Genomic DNA, 23,192 nt, shown 5'->3' with positions numbered 1-23,192 from the left:
AGCTCTTTTCGTCATGACCTCATGACTAGCTCTCAGAACCTGGCATGAATAAATCATCTCCTTCTGCAATTTCACAAGATCCAGGCACTGCCTTCTCATGTCTGCTCTGACTGCTCTCTCTGAGCTCGCTGTGGAAAGAATGTTGCAGGTTGACCAATCAGACTGCAGTCGGCAGGCAAAGGTCTAAAAACATTGAAAAGCCCCTAGTTTAGAGCAGGGACTTTTGGACTCAAAACCTTCTCTCCTCATTGGTTTAATTTCAAGACTTCTCATTCAATTGCTATCTAGAACCTTTAAAAAATTCTAAGACTGTGTCAGATGGGAATAGTCCAAGAACAGGTGTTCGTTTATTGCATTTCTAGCAGACTAGGAAAGTTAAATAGAAAACCCAGAGGTTACAATGTGGTACCTGTGCTGCACGTGGCTAGGGCCATAGTTATTAATCACCTCCACTACTGTGTTTTCACGAAATGTGACTTGGGTGCCAATGTTTTTAAATGCAGAATATTCACACCAAAAAAAATTTAGTATTTCTGGCTTCTTGGAAAAATTGGAAGAGCAGGCAACACTATCTATCCCACATTCCCACGTGGCAACGATCACCTAGAACAGCAGGATGCTGTTCACACAAAGTGGATCAAAGACCTAAGTGTCAGAGCTAAAATTATAAAACTCTTAGGAAAAAACAGAAGCAATAATCTCTGTGACTTTGGTTCAGGCAATGGTTTCTCAGATATAACACCAAAAGCACAAGCACAAAAAAAAAAAAAAAAGAAGAAACAGAATTTAAAACTTTAATGCTTCAAATACTATCAATAAAATGGAAAGACACCCTATAGAATGGGAGAAAATATTTGCAAATCATATATCTGATAAAAAAAATCAGTATCCAGAATATATAAAGAACTTTTACAAACTCAATAGCAAAAAAAAAATGGGGCAAAGCATTTGAATAGACATTTCTCCAAAGAAAATATAAAAATGGCCAATAAGCACATGAAAAGATACTCAACATCATTATCCATTAAGGAAACACAGATCAAAACCACAGTGAGGTACCACGTTCAAACCGTTAGGATGACTGTAGTCAAAAAGACAGACAAGGGGCTTCCCTGGTGGCGCAGTGGTTGACAGTCCACCTGCCGATGCAGGGGACGCGGGTTCGTGCCCCGGTCTGGGAAGATCCCACATGCCGCGGAGCACCTAGGCCCGTGAGCCACAACTACTGAGCCTGCGCGTCTGGAGCTTGTGCTCCGCAACAAGAGAGGCCATGACAGTGAGAGGCCCGCGTACCGCAACGAAGAGTGGCCCCCGCTCGCCGCAACAAGAGAAAGCCCTCACACAGAAACGAAGACCCAACACAGCCAAAAATAAATTAATTATTTAAAAAAAAAAAAGAGACAAAAATATGTGGGCAAAAATGTGAAGAAATTGTAACCCTCATGCATTGTTGGTAAAAATGTAAAATGGTACAGCTAATTTGGAAAACAGCTGTGCAGTTCCTCAAGAAACTAAACAGAGCATACCACGTGAACCAGCAAGTTCACTCCTAGGTATAGATGCAAAAGAAATGAAAACATACGTCCACGCAAAAAGTTGTGCACCAGTGTCGATTGTAGCATTTATTTAATTGAAGTGTTAATTGATTCACAATATTGTGTTAGTTTCAGGTGCATAGCAAAGCGATTCAGTTATATATTTTTTTGGTTTTCATTATAAGTTATTACAAGATATTGAATGTATTGTGGTTCCCTATGCTACACAGTAAATCATTGTTGCTTATCTGGAAAATAATCTGAAATATATATGTGTGTGTGTGTGTGTGTGTGTGTGTGTGTGTGTCTGTCTGTCTGTCTGTCTGTCTGAGTCACTTTGCAATACACCTGAAACTAACACAATATTGTAAATCGACTACACTTCAATAAAAAAAAAAGAAAGCTACCATCATCAGCTCTCCCTTGCTTGGTTAATTCTCATTTTGCTGAAATATCAAATCCATTTTTCTGCGGTAAATACTCCCAGAAACTCTCCACCTGACTCAAACCAGCTCATGATAAGTCGACCAACTCATTGCCCCACTTTCCAACCACAGAAAAAAAAAAAAAGATATTAAATTCTTCCTTTTTCCATTTTTAAATATTTCAAAGTACCTCACAGACTGGTGTGAGGTGTTGCTTACCAACATTTTCCCAGAGCTGAGAACAATCAGTCTTGATAATGAGCGAACACCATGGGCCCCTCCGCTCTCTCAGCTGCCAGGTCCTGGACTATTTCTCACACTAACAACTCACCCTCACTTGTAGCTTATTTGATTCTATCAGCATCACCATGGCAAGCCCAGAGACAGCGAAGACAACTGCCACAGTTAATTTTCCCCCCTCTGCCTCTGTCTTTCTGACAACATTCTGAAAACCTTTGTAGGACATGAAGGACCAGAAATCACCTCCCACCGACTTCCTGAATACAGCTTCTCAGAGTTGTCTTCTCTCTGTTTCTTCCTGCTACCAACCTTGAGCGATACTCTTGTTATGCATGATGACTCATGGAATCTACTGCTGTTTGGTTGTTTGGGTTTTTTTTTAATTTTTATTTTTTATTGGGGCATAGTAGATTAACAATGTTGTGTTAGTTTCAGGTGTACAGAAAAGTGATTCAGTTATACATATACATGTATCCTTTCTCAAATTCTTTTCCCATTTAGGTTGTCACAGAATATTGAGCAGAGTCCCCTGTGCTGTACAGGAGGTCCTTGTTGGTTATCTACTTTAAATACAGTAGTGTGTACATGTCAATGCCAAACTCCCAATTTATCCCTCCCCCCACCTTTCCCCTTTGGTGACCATAAGTTTGTTCTCTAAGTCTGTGAGTCTGTTTCTGTTTTGTCAGTAAGTTCATTTGCATCATTTTTTAGATTCCACATGTAAGTGATATCATATGGTATTTGCCTTTCTCTGTCTGACTTACTTCACTTAGTATGATCACCTCTAGGTCCATCCACGTTGCTGCAAATGGCACAAAGTTATTCGTTTTCTCATTGGTCCTCCAGAGATAGTCCGGGCACCTACGAGCCTGAACGTGAGTGATTCTTTGCTACGTTTTTACACAAACAGAGCACTTCGTACACTCTGTTCTGCCTCTAGAACATTTGATCTCTGACCCAAAGGGAAAGGAGAGCTCTAGTCGTTCTCTCCCTGACAATGAAGTGCTCTGGTCTGGAAGTGAGGACGGAACCAGTCACATGGCCCCATCTGACCAGGGGCCTCAGCAAGGACCATCCTCCTCCAAGTCCGATGGAGGTACCGATGGAGTCTCTGGGGTTCACCACCGGTCTGACTCCAGAGATCATGCCGGAGGGAGAGTAAACATCACACTCACTCATTCATTCATGCTGGCATGTTTATAGAAAGGACCGTGTCCCCACCTCTGTCCCAGGCCCAGTGATATATACAAGCAGAGGCACACACAAGACTCTAATTATCTTTCAAAGAGTCTGTTTCTCAGTGAAAGCCTTTTTCCTGTCGTGTTGCACAGGATTTCTCTGCACGTACACTGGGAAGGGCCTCATTATACGCGGATTCTTCTGCCTATGGGGCAGGTGGCTCCTCTAAGGAGAGCAGCTGCTAATGAGGCTGGGGTACCCGGGTCGCACCCCGCGTGTGCTGCTTTAGCTGGACTCCAGGTGGCTGTGGAGGGCATCTATGAGTCCAGCATCCTGCAGGCTACCCTGGTCACCAGGGGCCAACTGGCAGCTACAAGCAGCGCCAATGTATCACCTGTCCTGGTGTTCTCCCTGCTGAGATACGGGAGCAAGACCCTGCCCAAAGGATTACACTGGGCTCCCCATGAAGGGGACTGCAACAATGAGATGACCGGGGGAACGTTCGTGGCCAACCCAGCAGAGATCAGGCCGCAGATGGGCTGCCCGCAGAACCCTAGATCAGAAGGAAGCTCACGTTCACCTACAGCAACATTTAAAGACCACAGCCACGGGACAGCAAAGCACCTGGAGGATTCACGGCCCTTAAGGGGTGGAGGCAAAGGGGGCAAGAATCGCGAGGTTCACAGACACAGAGAACAGACTTGTTGAGGTTGCCAGGGGGGAGGGGGTGGGGGAGGGATGGAGTGGGAGTTCGGAATTAGCGGATGCAAACTATTATCCGTAGGATGGATAAACAACAAGGTCCTACTGTAGAGCGCAGGGAACTATATTCAACATCCTGGGATAAACCATCATGGATATAAAACAAGAATGTACATATATACGTATAACTGAATCACTTTGCCGTACGGGAGGAATTAACACAACATGGTAAATCAACTGTCCTTCAATAAAATACATTTTAAAAAAAGAGAGAGGATCGTGAGGTTTAGGACTTGTCTCCCAAATTCCAGACTCTCATCCAACTGCCTATTCAGCAGCTCCACTTAGGGGTCCAAAAGGCACCTCAGACTTGACACCGAACTTCTGCTCTTCCCCAAGGCCAAGACCACACCCCCATCAAAGGCAAGGCCATCTGTCCTTCCAGTTACTCAGGTCAAAACCTTGGTCATCCTGAGCGCTTCCCCTGCCTTAGTAGCCAGCATCTGTGCTGTCCAGAAAGCCTGTCACTTCCACCTGGGAAATACCGTTTTTAAATACCTTCACTCTCTCCGTATCTACTACACCTACACTGGTCCAAGCCGTTATCTGCCTCTTGCCCGGTTACTGTAATCACCTCCTAAATGATCCCTCGCTTCCGCCCTCACCCCCAGCCCTCTACTCTATTCTCTCCACACAGCAGCCAGAGTACCCCTGTTAAAGCAGAGGCAAATATTTTCACTGTCCTGTTCAAAACCCTTACGGAATTCTCATCTCATTCGCATAAAAGCCCATTTCCTTACAAGGATCTATAAGGCCCTCCACAACCCGGTCCCCCTGCCCCAACGCCTGTTATTTCCCTGAACATCTTTGCTACCACTGTCCCCTCGGTCACTCTGTCCGGTCCCTCGCTGTTCCTTCAGGCATGCGGCTGCCTTGAGGTCCTCCCGCTGCCTCTCCCTCTACCTGGACCCCCTTCCCTACAACATCTGTACAGCTCAGCCCTCACCTTCAGGGAAGGCCTGAAAAGCTGCCTCGTAAGTGTTGTTTCCTTAGGTGACGCTGCTGAAAGACCCATCTCCTACACGGGCCAGCCCTCTCCCCCCTGCCCCCTGCTTTTTCTCACTTAACGCCACTGAACATACTCTTCCGCAAGTCCCCTACATACAGACGAGTTCTGTGCCGAGAGCGTGTTCGTTAAGCCCAGCAAAGTTAGCCTAGGTGCCCAACTAACACAATCGGCTATATAGTACTGTACTGCAATAGGTTTATAATACTTTTCACACAAATAATACATAAAAGACAAACACACACAAAAAATAAGGAAAACATTTTTAATCTTACAGTACAGGACCTTGAAAAGCACAGCAGTACAGTACAACAGCTGGCATCCAGGGGCTGGCATCGAGTGAACAGGCAGGAAATAAAGATACTGCACTGCTGTACTCGACACAGTCCTGTACAGTAAAGGACACAGAAGCACAGCCACTTGCAGAGGACGCACGCACGTGACAATGTACGCCAGACATGTGAACTAGCTTATGCGACTGGACATGTGAACGCACGTTCGCATCTTTGAAAGTTCACAACTTGAAGGTTCATACGTAGGGGAGTTCCTCTATTTATTTACTTGCTTTTGCTATGGGCTGTTTCTGTCTCCTAGGTTGTAAACTCAATGGGGGCAGGGATTCTTCTTCATGTTCCCTGCGACACTTCCAACGCCTAGAAAATACCTGGTCCATAGGAGGAACTCCGTAAATACATCATGAATGAATGAATGAATGAGCTGTCAATCTCGGAGTGCACCCTTCAACCCCACACCTCTTTGGCTTCCTCAGAGTGTAACATGTGGATCCCTGAGTGTGAGGTCCCCCCAGTCCGTCCCTAGCTGGGCCCATCCATGCATCACTCATTCCCACTCTCTTCCAATGTACATATTCCTCTGTGGGCATCTTTATGACGGCACTGAGAAAGCCTGGACTTTCTGAGTTCGGGCCTTCCATCAGTCTGTAAGTCATAAAATGGGTGATTCACACACTGCTGTTCCCTGGTGCCAGGTGTCTGCTTCTTTTGGTCACTCTCTACAACCTTCAGGTATCTGGGTATTTTTGCACTTTCCACAGAGTCAACTGTGAGAGTATTAACGTGATACCAACTCCTCAGCCATTACTGGACTTGGAATCACCAATGCTATTTTTTTCATCGTGGTAAGAGCATTTAACATGAACCTACCTTCTTCACAAATTTTAAGTGTATAACACAGCATTGTTAACCATAGGCAGGGTTGTACTGCAGATCTCTAGAACTTATTCACCTTGCATCTGATGCTAATTTTTTTTTTAATTTACTTAGCAAGCTCTCCATACACGGACTTGCCTGTTTTAAATTTCACTTCCATCAATTTTTTATTTATTTATTTTGGGCTGTGTTGGGTCTTCATTTCTGTGCGAGGGCTTTCTCTAGTTGCGGCAAGCGGGGGCCACTCTTCATCGCGGTGCACGGGCCTCTCACTATCGCAGCCTCTCTTGTTGCGGAGCGCAGGCTCCAGACGCGCAGGCTCAGTAGTTGTGGCTCACGGGCCCAGTTGCTCCGCGGCATGTGGGATTCTCCCGGACCAGGGCTTGAACCCGTGTCCCCTGCATTAGCAGGCAGCTTCTCAACCACTGCGCCACCACGGAAGCCCGATGTGAATGTTTTGAAGGCAGGTACTGTTACAGTGGACTCGCTGATAAGTGAGGATAATAGGGACCACTTTTCCAAGGAGTATCACAAATACTCGTGATTTTTACCAGTTTAATCTAAGGAGGTCAAATACCTACCTTTGGTTCTAGCATTCTCGAAGCACCTCCAAATCACCTGGAGTTATTTCAACATCACAGGAGCAAACAAAACAATTAAAGACAAGACAGACAGACAGACAGACACTCTGGGGTGTTCAAAAACAAACCCAAACAGAATCTATAACCTCATTAACCTTAAAACGGAGTAGAGTTAAGAGAATCCCACAAATAGACCAACATTCTGAATTCTGAATGCCGTCTGGGTCGAAAATCAGATTAGAATTCCTGTAACCTTCCATTTACCCGGCAGCTTTTCAATAAATGTCAGCTGGGCAGAAATTCAATGCAGGTAATTTGCAGGCCCCTCTAATTCCCACAGTGTGTAAATCTCCCTAAGAGAGAAGCTCCCCTTCGGGAAACAGGAATTCTCCTGTCACCGATTAATTAAAACCCAATGATCCCATCACATCTCCTACTTGGCCCATTGTATTAATTACAATAACCTCAAAAAATCTTTCTTATAGGCCAATTACTCTATAGAAATTGGGTCTCAAGTCAACTGCAGTTAGAAAGGATTATGTGCATGTAACTTCTTCAACTTCCCCTTTGCTGATTATATCTATTCAAGCAATCCTGAAATTCTTTACATAGAATTGAGCCTAGCCTGCCATAATTTAAGAGACTAATTTGGCCCAGAGGAGCAAGTATGAGCCAGAATCATGCATGAAATAATAGGAAACGGTGGTTAAAAGTTAGATTTTTTGTTGTTGTTGTGCAAAGCTATTCATATACCCCATTACAGGATGCAAAAATAGGATGTTCCAGGACAGGGAAAGACCTCTGTGTATAGGTTCCAGGGACGGAGACGTTGAGTTCACGTAGGATTCCTGTACCAGCACCTTGAACTTGCCCAGTACTCGCCCTACATCAATCTCATTTCCCACCTCTGTATGATCTCAAGGAATGAAAATGATTCCAGATAATGATGAGACCCGATGGAAGTCAGCACCAGGTCAGACCCTCGGAGGAAGACGACCACTAATTGGCCTGAAACCACGGGATGAAAGGTAACATCTGTTCCGGGGGCTGAGCCAGACTGCACTAATGAGCGGCTCTGTGGCTTCGCGATGGCCATTCCGCCAGACGACCTTTGGCATCCTGAGTGCGTCCCCATGCACCCTCCACCACCGGGGCTGGGGCGGGCAGGAGTGTGCTGGGAGACGGGGCACAGCTGGGTGAAAAGGGCAAGTTTGGACATCCGAGCAAAGAGAAATTCCTACTTCGCCTCTGAACCTTCAAGGTCAGTGCCTGCGAAGCCAGTTTCCTTGGAAACTCTATTCCGTCTTAAGGCCACAGTCTGCTTCCTCTGATGCACACTGGCTGGATTCATCCTCCCGAGAGATGCTAGGAGTGGGGGGACCACGCTTTCTGAGCACAGAATGAGAGCATGTTGCTGGAGGTCTGTGAGCCTCTAATGGGAAGCAAATGTCTTAAGTTAGGACTGTCCCAGAACATCACGGTCAACGTGCCTAGGAAGACATAAAAAGAAGCTGTAGTCTATACCCAGCTTCTAATCCTGCCAGGGTTTCACAAACTTACACTCTTCGCTGGCTCTCAAGTTCTGGACTATGTAAGTCATTCATTCAAACGTCTGATAAAACGTGTTGGCATCTCGTGGGCGCCAAGCTCTGTTCTCCGCACTGGGGATCAGTCGTGAGGAAGGCGGGGGGTATTCCTGCTCTCCTGGAGTTTATATTCTGGTAGAAGGAGACTATTACAAAGCAAATATAAAATTAAATGAGGCCACTATTAAATAGTGAATTTGATAGTCATTAGCGACTTGCCCTAAATACTTGCCGTTTCCTATTTTCTGGCCCACTAGAGGTTGGATGGAGTCTGACCAACACATTGTGTGTCTCCCTTCTGGGCAAATATTTCGTCACCAGTACAAGCCTCTAGTTCAAGATGAGGCGCCGTTTGGGCCGCCTTCGAGATTATGATGGTCAGAGTCCCGAGAGGCTCACAGTGTGAGTGCAAAATAAGCCTTTGTTGTTGTTGTTTTTTTTGCGGTACGCGGGCCTCTCACTGTCGTGGCCTCTCCCGTTGCGGAGCACAGGCTCCGGACGCGCAGGCTCAGCGGCCATGGCTCACGGGCCCAGCCGCTCCGCGGCACGTGGGATCTTCCCGGACCGGGGCGCGAACCCGCGTCCCCTGCATCGGCAGCATCGGCAGGAGGACTCTGAACCACTGCGCCACCAGGGAAGCCCAAACCTTTGCTGTTTTAAACCGCTGAGACTTGGGGGTGGTTTGTTATCACCGCATCAACGAGCCCATCCTGACTGATGCAGAGATACACAGAGATGAAGATAAAACGGGGTAAAGAGATGGGGAGAGGGACCATTTGGACAGAGTTGTGAGAAGAGGCGCCTCTGAGAACAGATACTGGAGAACCGAGATTTCACTGATGGAGGACATGGATGGAGGACATGGGGGAACAGCAGAGGTGAAGGCCCTGAGGCGGTAGTAAGTTTGCCACATGCAAGCACGCACGTCCTGCACACACATGCACTCACGGGCACACACGCAGAAACACGGCACAAACTCACGGAGGGAGCAGGGAGCAGAGGGTAAACAGGTGGTCCATCTGCAGATACTTCCACGGACCAGCCTTCAGCCCCGAGAACCAGTCAGCACTCATGCAGCCCCTTTTCATAAAATCTCACACATCCCACCAAGGGACAGGGCTTTCCAGAAACCAGCTGCCATTGTAGACCCCACCCCTGGCTACGGAGACCTAACCCCGTCCAGTTCTCTACCAGCATAAAGTGAAAGAAAAGAGTTCCAAACAATGAGACGACCATAGACGTAAGGGATGCTACGGTTCTGCAGTTGGGTTAACTTTCTCTCTGAGCCAAGGCATGAGCCCAGGTGTTTTATAACAGCACCCCGCCCGGTACCTGGCATGTACCAAGCACTGTGCCAGGGCCTTCACGACTTAAATCTCACCATGGCCCTCCGAGAGAGGCTCTATCATTGCCAAGTTACACACGATGGGGCAGTCTCAGAGATGCTGTGTGACTTTCTTACGGTGCCACAATTAGGAAATCATAGAAACAGGATCCAGACCAACCCCTGGCTCCAAGGTCATGACCGGAATATGCTTGTTAGGAAAAGAGCTGAGACCTAATCCATGCTACGGTCCACAACCTAAAGAAAGTCTGCACTAACAAACAGAGAGTGGTCTTTGCAAAGCACAGAAAGAAATGGGGTGGAGGAAATTAGGAAACTTGGTCTCTTTGGAGAGGAGATTCTGAGCTGGTAGAATTCCGCTCTCAGCCTATACAGAGCACCTGCCTGAGGATGCAGGCAGAAGAGGATGCCGACGCCGAAGAGGCGACGGAGGCGGGAGCACGGGGAGAATTACAGCTTAGGAGGTCCTAGCGCCAGCCAAGGAGCCAGGTTCACGCCCTGGACTGTCCCAGGACTAGAGCCAAAGCACTGTCTCTGATATTTGGTTCGCCGATTTAAGCCCCTTCTGCTTGCAACTAAAAAAAACTGATATAAATATGATCGCATTCAAGTCTACCATGAGATAGAGACGTGGTATTTCACGATACGCGAGTGGCATTATCTTACTTGCCTCATAATTTCGACGCTGGTGACTTCTCAGTGGCATTCAGCCGTATTTCAGCTGATGTATGGGGAGAGCCGAACAGAGCAATAACTCAATATCGAGTGCTAGCAAACCTCCTTTCTTAAAGTCTAGTATTGCCTGCCATGGGCACCCTCATATTTCCAGAAAATGGACCCAAACGCCAGTATGAAACCTCCTTAAAATGCCTAAGTTACTAACACTTACCGTGACACCTCTCCCAACCCCATTCTATAAGCTCGTCTTGAAATCCAGGGAGATCATTTCCCGGTTTATTTTTTTCTGTTTCACAATCTAGAGCTAAGTGACTAGCATCCATCATAGCTCAACAAGTGAAGAACGCACAGAGTTGAAGATAATACAGTTTCAGGAGGACAGGGTATTGTGTTGTTACAACTCAAATGGATCAAAATGAATTCAGCGTCTCTCGCAGCTTCTCGACCGTCTTGCACTAAAGTGCATTTTAAAATGTTCAGGCTGGTCTCTCAAGCAACGGCAGTCAGATATCAAGCCTTTTTTTTATTAAAGGACTTTGTATTAAAAGACCAAGACATATTCAAGAACCTGCCACCAAAGGAATGCTCGACATCCTTCCAGCCCCAATATTATTCAAAACGCAGTAACCCCAGCACACGTGGGATATGGCAGGGGGTGGTCTATCCCATCTGCCTGTGTCCTCTGCAGGAAGACATCAGCAAGCCCAGGCACACTGCTCACTGCTTCACTCACCGTGAAGTCTCAGGGCTGTTGCCTGCTGCGCCCGTGGTGGTCCCAGCAGGAAGCAGGGTTCCACTCATATTGGTTTAATGGAATCGTATGGGATGAAGGGAATATTTGCAGAGGAACAAGAGGGGATAAAAGAAATAACAAGGAATGTTGGAAAAGCCAGACGTGAGTGACAGCAAAAAGTTGTCACTGCCCCGAGTTTGAAGGGCTACGGGGGGAGTGGAGTTAAATAGTGTTGCTGGAGCCCCGTGAGAGCTGGTGGATGGGGGGCCATCTAGCAGGAGCTGTAGCCCGGGGGGGGACACATGCAGGAAGGACCTTTCTCTTCCTTCCCTCTGGTCTCCCACTAAGGCCTCCCACTGGCTGAGCCCGGCCAGAAGCCAGCGGCAAGGGAGCCCAGGTGACTCGATCTGTTGGCATGAACCCCCAAATCACACAGCAGAGGAGAGTGCAAGAGTGCTTGAGGGCCAAGAGAGAATAAGTAGCGAGCCTTTCATGCGAGGTTAGCTCCGGTGGGACCCACAGGACCCTCCAGATGTGTGCCCCATGCCTGCTGAGGTGCCGGCTCTGCAGAGCGCCAGCCTGGCAAGGCTGAATACATCGCCAGCACTCCTGTGTCTGTGTCCAGTTAGGCTGGACCACCAGAGAGCTTCCGGATTCTGGAGGGCAGAAGGGGGGCATATAGAAATATGGATCCGTTGCAACTTTTACATATGGCAAACGTCTTCCCAGATGTCTTTTGTGCCTTAGCTTGAACCAACTGACGGACCTAAGACAAACTGCCTCGTGACAAAACGCTTCAATCAAGCAGTGTGGTCAAGGTCCTCGCGAAGCTGAGCCTGGGAGGTGAGGACCTCGCTGTGCTGTTGAGAGGATTAAAGGAGCCCATGTGTGGAGCAGGTAGAAAACTGCTCTGCACGGAATTACTATCATGGTCGCAGCTTTCCCCCTGCAGAGACAGGACTTCTCTGCCCGCATATGCGTCCCCTCCCTCTCACTCTCTCTCTCAGAGCTCACTGAACTCTCACTCACAGCGCACGCCGCCACCCAAAATTAGGTGCCTGTGCACGTTTACGGGTTCATCTTTTTCTCCCTCACTTGAATGTAAGCTTCAGAGGGCGGGAACTGTGTCCTTTTTATTCACACCATGTCCCCGGGACACCCACAGCGTCCGGCACCTCTCAGGAGCTAAAGGAAATCTTCGCAGGACTGAGTGAAGGACAGAGGGGGTTCCTTCACGTGATTGCCAAGAAACAGGACCAGAGAAGCCTGTGTCCGCCTAAGGTGGTGCGTTTTTCTCCGGACGCTGCCCCATCCACCCCTGCAGTGATTGGCTGGCTGAGAAGGGAAGCAGGGATGCTGACGGTAGGATCACGTTAGCCCTTCTGTCACTCTCACAGAGTCCCCACTACCTCCAGGACCCCAAGGACCCCATGGCCTGCCCAGAGCATCACTCGTACAGCCTGACCTGCGTCCACCAAGTCCTGGCCACAGGTCCCCCTGAGGTCGAGAAACTGCAAAGGATGATGGGAGATGGACTTGGGAAGGCCATGGGGGATGTGGGGTGCATGGTACCCAGTAACGGGGAAGAGGCAAAGCCGCAGCCCGCATTCACACCTGCCCTGCCACACGTGGGATACATGCAATTAGCTGTGCAAACAGCATGAAGCAGCATTTGGAGGATACCGCACAGAGCAGCAAAAAAGTCGACCAGCAGTCACGCCAGGAGACAGACAAAGGCTGAGCTTCAGATCTGAATTGAACCTAGAACACAGATGGTCAAAGGCCCCATTTGCTCCCCAGTCCTGTGAGGCGAGGAGGGAGGGGAAGCAGGGTGCTCTCAGAAACCCACGGAAACCCAGGTCCCCATGACCCTGGGCCACTTCCACTTGAAAGGGTTATTAGGAATCTTCCTGAAAATCCAATTTATTAATCTGATTTAATTGTCAATCTGACACCTGGCTTTGCAGACTCGTTTTTACCCCAACCCTGTTTCCCAGAGAAAGAGGTTGACTTTTCCATTCCTGCTCATTCACAGTGGCCTGTTTGAGACTCACAGACTTAGAAAACGAATTTATGGTTACCAGGGGGGATGGGTGGGGGGGGGAGGGATAGTTAGGGAGTTTGGGATTGACATGTCCACACTGCTATACGTAAAATGGATAACCAACAAGGACCTATTGTATAGCACAGGGTACTCTGCTCAATATTATGTAACAACCTAAATGGGAAAAGAATTTGAAAAAGAATAGATACATGTATATGTAAAAAAAAAAAAAAGTGGTCTGTTTTAAATATTGTGCTATGTCTTCCAAGGTGGTCTCTTCCAAGTGGTCTAAGAGCAGAAAAGAAATCCTCAGTCTTTGATGCACTGAGAAGACTGGCTGCATTTTCTGCCCAGGTCAGGCCCCATGGTTGAGTCAAACAAGCAAAGGTCTATCGATCCATTGAGTCTGTGAGTCATAGGGACAATGCAGTAAGCTCAGCTGGGTCCACGTGGGTAGTGTCAGCTCACAACAGAATATCCCATTCTCCTGTGGGCTCACAGGTATACAGGCAGCCACACTGGAGAAGGTGAAAGGCTAGGTACAGGGCTCTCCACTCTTGCAGAGGTATCACCTGAGACCTGTGTACCCCAGTGGCCCACAAGCAGCATCGCCTGAATGTTTAGTGAACGTTATGACATTGGGGGGAGAAACAAGCTACCCTCATTGAGTTGTGACTTTGAGGGGAACTTGACTAATGCAGCCCTTAGCAGCTCAGGGTTGGCGTTCACTCAGACAGGGCTACCTGGGTTCACGTCTACCTTGGAAGGGCTTGTATTCAGTTATTTAGTGCTGCCTAACAAATTATCCCCCAATTTCGCAGATTAAAACCATGAACATTTCTTATTTCACAGTTCCTATGGATAGAGGGAGTGAGCTGAGCTGATGAGTTCTTTTTTTCTAACTTTCCATTTTATATTGGCGCACAATTGATGAACAATGCTGTGTTAGTTTCAGGTGTTCAGCAAAGTGATTCAGTTATACATATACACGTATCTATTCTTTTTCAAATTCTTTTCCCATTTAGGTTGTTACGTAACATTGAGCAGAGTTCCAGGGTCACTCATGAGATTGCAGTGAGGATGTCGGCTGGGGCTGCATCGTCTAAAGGCTTGACGGGCTGAAGGAGCCACTTCCAAGATGGCGCCCTCACATGGCCATTGGCTGGGGACTTCAGTTCTTCACCACACGGACCTCTCCAAAGAGCTGCTTGGGTGTCCTCATGACATGGTGGCTAGCTTTCCACAGGATGCAAGATCCAGGAGAGAACAAGGAGGAAGGCGTAATAATGTCTATGACCTGGTCTCGGAAGTCACACACCATCACTCCCACCACCTCCTATTCCTTAGAAGTGAGTCACTAAGTCCTGCCCACACTCAAGGGGAGGGGAATTAAGCTCCACCTCTTAAAGGAGGGAGTGTCATAAGAATGTATATACCTATTTTCAAACTATCCCAGGCCTACTGAGCAAACATCAACAAGAGCTGAACTTGGAGGCTAGACAGACTTGGGTTTGAATCCCCCTTTTGTCATTTTTTTACCTTGGGTTTAACCCCATCACACCTCAGGCTCCTCGTCTGTAAATGTGGATAATAATACCTACATTGCCTAGTTATTGTGAGAATTTACTTAGATAATATATGCAAAGTGTTCAACACAGTGCCTGGCTTCTAGCAAGAATTCAACTCATCATATTAATATTTTAATTGCTATTAAGAGTAAAGGAGAACAATATAGCATCTTTTGCACATTAAACTCTGGTGTAACCCTCCCCCTTCAACATCACTAAAATGTTATAAGTGGATATACATAGTTCAAAAATAGATAACTATTTATTTAAATGTATAACTGCTAAGTTTTTTTTGTAGATACTTTATTTTTAACATCTTTATTGGAGTATAGTTGCTTTACAATGGTGTGTTCGTTTCTGCTTTATAACATAGTGAATCAGCTATACATTTACATATATCCCCATATCTCCTCCCTCTTGCATCTCCCTCCCTCCCACCCTCCCTATCCCACCCTTCTAGGTGGTCACAAAGCACCGAGCTGATCTCCCTGTGCTATGCGGCTGCTTCCCACTAGCTATCGATTTTACATTTGGTAGTGTATATACGTCCATGCCACTCTCTCACTTAGCCCCAGCTTACACTTCCCCCTCCCCGTGTCCTCAAGTCCATTTTCTACGTCTGCGTCTTTATTCCTGTCCTGCCCCTAGGTTCTTCAGAACCATTATTTATTTATTTATTTATTTTTGCGGTACGCAGGCCTCTCACCGCTGCGGCCTCTCCTGCGGAGCACAGGCCCCGGACGCGCAGGCTCAGCGGCCATGGCTCACAGGCCCAGCCGCTCCGTGGCATGTGGGATCCTCCCAGACCGGGGCATGAACCCGTGTCCCCTGCATCGGCAGGGGGACCCCCAACCACTGCACCACCAGGGAAGCCCCCAGAACCATTATCTTTTTTAGATTCCATGTGGCATAGAGGTAACTTACCTCAACATAATAAAGGCCATATTTGACAAACCCACAGCCAACATCATTTTCAATGGTGAAAAACTGAAACCATTTCCTCTAAGATGCGGAACAAGACAAGGTTGTCCACTCTAAGTGCTAAGTTTTAAACAGGGTCCTACAAATAACAACGTGATATAAGGTCATTGATGTCTCCAAGACATACTGAGTTGTACTAGGACACAACCAATGCTCAAATTTCATAAAAGTTTTTAGGTAGAATCTGCCTTCAAAAGATGCCAGAACCAATTGAGGGTTCTACTCTTGCCCTCTTCCATCTAGGATCATTCCCATTGGCTGCCTCTTCTTTTAAGTGGACGTAAGTCAGAGAATTGTGACTGTGATATTAGAATAGCATTGACCCCAGCATCAAAAATCCTAGCTTCTAATATGATACTAATATTTCTACTGATAACACATACTTTTGCTCTACGCTAGCTGTGTGACCATGGACCAGTCTCTTAACCTCTCTTAGCCTCAATTTTCTCAACCATAAATGAAGGTAGTGAATACCTGATTTCTCATGTTCTGTCAAGTGCTAACCATCTTCGACTTCTCTGAATTCATCTGTGGGTGATATCTGAGATTGGATAACAAGAAAGCTTTTAAAGACAAACTCAGAGATAATTAAAGGGATCGTTGCGTATGCAAATGATGATTGCAAGTGCATCGCTTGAAGAAAAAAGTCTCTCAGGATCAACATCTGGCCCCCCAAAATGCTGATTGGTATACATATGCTTAAATGTGATAAAACCAGTTTCTTCAATGCAGTACTGTTCCTAATACTAAGATCTTCTTAGTAGACTAGAATATCACCCACAGATAATGAGCGTGTTGCCCCCTTTCTTCTAATTGTATCAGTTAGGTTCCTCTGTGAAACGAAGCGTCCCAACTTAGTGGCTACAACAACAATCAACTATCCAGCAGCTGGCCACCAGTACAAGAGAGAAGTCCATAAAAAGAATTGCCCAGCTGAGCCCCACCAGCATTGCAGCCTCGCATAATTACACACTAAGTAAATGGTTGTTATCTTAGACAACTTCATTTTAGGGTGATTTGTTTTGCAGCAAAAACTGATACATAATCTTTATAATTTGTTTCTTTCCCATGTGTTACTGTCTTGGCTAGACAATCAGTACGATGTCAGCCGTGATACCAACACACTTCCTCCTCTTTTGTCCTAACTTTGATTTCCTATTAAACATAATGTTTATTGTAGGGTTCTGAAAGATACTATCGAGTTAAGAAAGTTCCTTTCTATTTCTACTTTGCTAAGGGTTTCTGCATAAATTAAGAGCTAAAATAGGCACTGCTCTCGCTCTGTAGGTACTAAGCAGCAACCCCTTCCAGACAAATGGAAAACTTCTTCGGAGCCGAGCCGACCACTTTGGGAACATTTGGAGCAGGTGATGATGGGAGAGACAAGACTGAGACACAGAAACATTCAAAGAGTAAAAGACACAACAGCATACAGTCAAATGATGAATACGAAAGATATAAGGTCAAGTTCAACAGATGTCCAGAGCAGAACATGAGTGTGACTTTCAAAAAGGAAGGAAGGAAGGAAGGGGGAAAGAGAAGGAAGGAAGGAAGGAAGGAAGGAAGGAAGGAAGGAAAAAAAAGAAAACAAGTAATTCCATGAGAAGAAGACAACGTAAGGGTGGAAAACGGCAAAATATACTTGACAAGTGCATCAAGGCTATATCACACGTTCACCTCGCTGTTTTTTCTTCCTGGGCACACAGAAAGGCTACACTTGTCAGCCTCCCTTGAAGCCCTGTCTCTGCCTACTGACCAATGAAATGTGGAGAGAGGTAACAAAAGCCACTTCCAAACCTGGCCTTTGAAAACACCCAGTGAGATGTTCCAGGGTTTCCATGGAAACTTCTAAGGATGGCATGACAACAAGCACAGTCTCCAGATGGTACAGCATGGGACAGAAGCAGTCCCTGACCACGGCCTGAACTTGGATGTAGCTCAGAAACTCCATCCAGGCCTCGCTGGACTGTGTTACGCCCCTGAGATACAGGGTTATTTGTTACAGCAGCTAACATCAATCATCTTAACAAATACAAAGAGCTACGATGGGCTGCGTTCAAAGAATCTAACAACTGGAATATCCCAGTGAATTCCTTAGAGACCAGTCACCCTGTGCTAGGCCCACTGGCCTGCAAGTCTAGCCTTCACCTTCCATTTTCAAAGACAGCCTTCATTTCTGGAGCTAAGGAAGAAAGAACCTTATTGATTTTCCTGGGAAGAGGGAGGTACCTGTTGTAATAAACCTACTTCCACCAAGGCTGTTGAATAACTGGGTCCTGAAAGATATGCTAAATAGTATTACAAAGGAAAAGTTAGAAAACAGACTGAGGCATTCTCTTCCCAAGCAGACTGGGGAGTTAGCGCCTGGGTAACGCAATTCAGACCTCCTGTGGTTTCAACACAATCTCAAAACAACAAGAATCCAGTAAGGAGAAACAGACAAGGCTACTCAGGGATGCACACTGTCTTTGGGAAATTTCATCTTGTTCAATTCCCACGTCATCCCCTTAACTTTTTTTTCAATTTACTTTTTATTTTATATTAGAGTATAGTTGATTTACAATGTTGTGTTAGTTTCAGGTGTATAGCAAAGTGATAAAGTTATACATATATCCATTCTTTTTCAGATTCTTTTCCCATATAGGTTATTACAGAATATTGAGTAGAGTTCCCTGTGCTATACCGTAGGTCCTTGTTGCTTATCCATTTTATATATAGTAGTGTGTATCTGCTAATCCCAAACGCCTAATTGATCCCTCCCCTCCACGTTTCCCCTTTGGTAACCATACATTTGTTTTTGAAGTCTGTGAGTCTGTTTCCATTTTGTAAATAAGTTCATTTGTATCATTTTTTTGAAGATTCCACATATAAGGGACTTAGCTTGAGAAAACAAGGACTTCAAATAGCTGAATCAAAGGCAGTACCCTGCTACTTGTATTTTTTTTTTTTTTTAATGTGGGCAACTCAGTTTGTTATTTATTTATTTATTGGCTGTGTTGGGTCTTCATTTCTGTGCGAGGGCTTTCTCTAGTTGTGGCAAGCGGGGGCCACTCTTCATCGCGGTGCGCGGGCCTCTCACTATCGCGGCCTCTCTTGCTGCGGAGCACAGGTTCCAGATGCGCAGGTTCAGTAGTTGTGGCTCACGGGCCCAGCCGCTCCACGGCACGCGGGATCCTCCGGGACCAGGGCTCGAACCCGTGTCCCCTGCATCGGCAGGCAGATTCTCAACCACTGCGCCACCAGGGAGGCCCTGCTACTTGTATTTTAAAACAATGCTGATGATCTTTCTGTTTTTGTTTTGTTTGGTTTTGGTTTGACTTCTATTGGGCTATAGGGGATGGGCTGGGAAATATCCCTGCAAGTTACGCCCCACTAGGGAAGTGTCCATCTCATCTTCCTGGGAGAAGCTTTCGGAGCTTTTTCTTTTTCTTTTTCTTGGAGCTGCTGTTCTCGCGGCAGCAGCCTCTTCAGGTCCACTGCTGAGAGGCTCCTCCTTGCAAGAGAATTTCCTCTTTTTCTTGTGTCCTGACTCTTCAGGGTCGCTAACTGGTTCCTCTTTGGGGAAAGATTTCTTCCTCTTGGTGACACTTCCACTGCCAGCTGTCTCCTCAGGATCACTACTAACCAGCTGCTCCTTGGAAAAAGATTTCTTCTGGGGGGGCTTGGAGAAGGAGACGGATGGGTCTTCCATTCCATTCTCCTGAGGAGCTTCCTGGGGGTTTTGCTTTTGTTTCTTTTTGGGTCTTTCACTTGTCCCCTCACATTCTTCTGGGGTCTCACTGCTGTTTTCTGAGGACGCCAGGGCAATCGCAGCCCGCCTTTTCTTCTCCTTCTTCAAGCGTTTCTTCTCCTGTTTCTCCAGCTTCCTAGTAATCTCAGCCGCTGCTTCCTCTGCCTGAACCACTGCCTCCTTCATGACATCCAGATTCTTTCGTGGACTATCTCCAGTCTCATAGAAGGACAGCCGCTCCTCAACTTGTTCTCGAAGCTTCTCCCCAGATACACGGGTAGGTACCTCAGAGAAGCAATCAGTTCATGAGGCAATACTGCATTTGTTTGCCAGGCATCGGGAGATGCGGCCTTTGTTCAGCTGCTCGGCCAATGAAGGTAGAGTGGAGAATCAGTCCATATTTTGGGGTGTCACCCCTTGTCTTCAGGGCTCTGGAAACTTGGTCCCTTTGCTGGGCCCAGGGAATGATGATCTTTCTTAAGCAACATGCCTTTCTTCCCTAGAAGCTACAATATAAAATGGCATTGTATAGCAGGAAGTCTAAGTGGGGTGGCATATGGCATTCTTTACCTTCTGATCTTAGCACTTTCAAGTGAGCTACTGCATACTGTGTCAATCCCCTTAACTTCAGCAGGGAGAATAACACAAGCAAGACACATCAAAACTGACCCCACCCCAAAGGGAGGTCATAATTAATTCCACTGAAGATATTAAGTCAGTCCAAAAAAAAAATGGGGGACGGTCAACAATTAGGCACATTTGTCTCCTGACACCAGGAAATAGAAATTTAGCAGTGGCCACCCCCTCAGAGGGTTCTTACGGCACCTGAGAGCTTCGTATTTAGAAGACAATATTACTCCACAGCAAAATAAGGTTCTGGGGCTGCAGAAGTTCAAGAGTAACTGTCACAGCCCATCAGGCCTCTGATATCAATTCTCAAGGCCTTCAGACGTAATACACTGAGAACCCATGATCCTTCAGGCCCAGAATTTTTCACATCACCAGACTGCTGTAAGTACAGCCACCCTGTTCTAATAGCACCTCAAAAATGTGTTTCTTGGGGCTTCTCTGGTGGCGCGGTGGTTGAGAGCCCGCCTGCCGATGCAGGGGACACGGGTTCGTGCCCAGGTCCGGGAAGATCCCACATGCCGCGGAGCGGCTGGGCCCGTGAGCCATGGCCGCTGAGCCTGTGTGTCCGGAGCCTGTGCTCCGCAACGGGAGAGGCCACAATAGTGAGAGGCCCACGTACCGCAAAAAAAAAAAAAAAAAAGTGTTTCTTGGTCAAAGCATCCCAACTCACCCAAGGTCACACAGCCAGCACACAGTAGGGCCAAGCCGTCTAACATCACAGTTACTCTCTCTCATAATCAATACAGTGTAACACAATATAGTAACATACAACATCATGTGCTAATATTCTATCACTAACCATATAATACAGTGGAGTGATATACACAATAAAGCAAGGATCACACCTGATTTTATGTCCATGCCCTTTCCACTGAGGAATCATTCTAATTTTCTCTTCACCAGCTCTTTCTTGCTCAAATATAGATTTTTTTTAACTGGACACGTCTCAGGGCTGAGAAGAATACAGCATAAACTAGCCATAAATGATATTCCTTCCAGGGGCAATTTTATGATGCCCTGTACCACCACTACTCTGGCCATAATTGTGCTAACACACACACACACACACACACACACACACACACACACACACACGCAATTATTTTCCTAGTCCCAGGTAATTCTGGTATTCTTGCCAATACTTAAACTGGACGACAAGTAGGTCCTTCAGTTGAAAGCTAGTAGAAAAAAAAAAAAAATGACAGCTACGTCTGGACTGCAGTTGGTGCTCAGAATCGAAGATGGAGAGAAACAGTAGCTTAAGAGTGGTTCCACCGGCAGCGAGTGGCAAAAGTCAGGAAGCCATAAGGCAGCTGTGTGGGGACTTTACTTCCAGCCCAACTTGCCTAATCTCACCACGTTTAACATTAAAATTCAGATTCCAAACCTCCCCCAGAGGAAAGACCCAGAGCTCTTAATTCACTCAATGGATGAAACCACAAGACCTTCAATGCATTCTAAAATGGAAACTCAGGCACAGGTTTTGGTAAAAAGAATAGTAACACAATTCAATGCGATAAAGATTTATTGAGTACCCCTGAGTGCCAAGTACTGGGTATGGCCTAACAGGTAAGAAGGGAAATCAGACCTTGTTCTAGCACTCACGAAGGTCACAGGGGAATGAGGAGACCTTGTCCCAGCTAAGTATGTTACAGTGTGCTGCTCCTTCTAAGCGTGGTAGTGATGTACGAGCAGTACAGAAACTGCAGCAATGAACAGCACTGGCAAGGGATCACGGTAGGAAAATGGGAGTATCGGACAAGAAGACCCTTGTCAGGAGGGAAAAAGAGGCCAAAGGCAACTCATTTTACCTTCGCACTTTGCAACGATCAGAAATATGGTCAGTTAAGAGAGAAGGCGATTTTATAGAACCTTAGTGAACCAGGGTGTTCAAGAGCTGACCAGACTGAGTTAAGTGAGAATTTTTAGAGCCTTTTTTTCCCTTCTTTTACAAATAATTTCTAGAGACTATCTTCCGGTCTTAGTAAAAACAGCCCAGTGACCTTAACTGACACTCTCCTTTCTGACAAAGGACCCACACCCCCAAGTTTTCAGAGCCACTCTCCTGACTTTCAACAGTGAATCAGTTAGGGCTCTGGGGGTGTAAGCAACAGACACTGAATAACTTAAGCAGAATTTGTCGAATTTGTTGGAGGACACCAGGTGGCTATAGCTCACTGGTTGAAAAGAAAAGCTTAAAAAAATAGGTCTCAGAAACAACGGAAACCAGGGCAGCTGGTAACAGCTCATACTGTCTTGTCCAACCTTGCGCCAACTTAGTCCAGACTCAACGTCCCAGGAGAGAGCATCTGATTGACTGACCAGGTGATGTCCCCATAGCATGGTCAGTGCATGTAGGACACCTTAATTTGCAGCCCATCCACGATGCTCGTGATAAGAGAAAGGAAGACCCCAGAAGGAAGTCAAGACGTTGCATGAAAAGAAGCAGATATGGACGTGGGGTGGCCCAAACTTAACAATGTTCTCACCATGTAGTACGTGCACACAAAGGTAGAGAAGATTAGGTTACATAGATGTTACCCAACAAGAGGGGTAGGGTGTGAGAGGACACCTTTTTGGGTGTCTCCTCAGCTCATAGCCCATCCCTGACTCTTCCGAGGTTTGGACTCCAGCAGCTACGTCTGTGTTAGGTGATCCTTTCTCCCCCACCAGCCTACAGCTAGCCCAACTGATTGGACCAGAGCAATGTCTGACCCATGGGAAGCCAGTCCATGGGATAGCAAAGAGCCAATCAGATTTTCTTTGGATAAACTGAGTTTAAAGAATAAGATTGAGGGACTTCCCTGGCGGTCCAGTGGTTAGGACTCCGCGCTTCCACCGCAGGGGGTGCGGGTCCAATCCCTGGTTGGGGAACTAAGATCCCGCGAGCCACGCGGCACAGCCAAAATGAATGAATGAATGAATTAAAATAAAGAATAAGATTGAGAGATAAGACAATATTGAGCACAGAACCCTGAAGTGAGTCTCTTGGAATTCCTT

The 23,192-nt window shown here is 46.5% G+C and overlaps 2 protein-coding genes across 2 annotated transcripts in view; both read right to left on the bottom strand.

Moving 5' to 3' along the window:
• Positions 1-23,192, bottom strand: part of TMEM132B (transmembrane protein 132B) — a 178,359-nt gene that overhangs the window by 92,204 nt on the left and 62,963 nt on the right. The gene's annotated exons all lie outside the window — the stretch shown is intronic.
• On the bottom strand, positions 19,161-19,748 carry LOC132532256 (nucleolar protein 56-like). Its single transcript, XM_060170536.1, has one exon. It carries the CDS (start codon positions 19,746-19,748, stop codon positions 19,161-19,163), a length of 588 nt encoding a protein of 195 aa, XP_060026519.1.

This window comes from Lagenorhynchus albirostris, chromosome 14 (assembly GCF_949774975.1).
Source record: "Lagenorhynchus albirostris chromosome 14, mLagAlb1.1, whole genome shotgun sequence".
Classification (NCBI taxonomy): Eukaryota; Metazoa; Chordata; class Mammalia; order Artiodactyla; family Delphinidae; genus Lagenorhynchus; species Lagenorhynchus albirostris.
The sequence above is the reverse complement of the archived record's forward strand: the minus strand, read 5'-3'. Positions and strand labels throughout refer to the sequence as shown.

Excerpts from the sequence above, each read along its gene's own strand:
- LOC132532256 (XM_060170536.1), bottom strand. The coding sequence starts at position 19,748 with ATGAAGGAGGCAGTGGTTCAGGCAGAGGAAGCAGCGGCTGAGATTACT.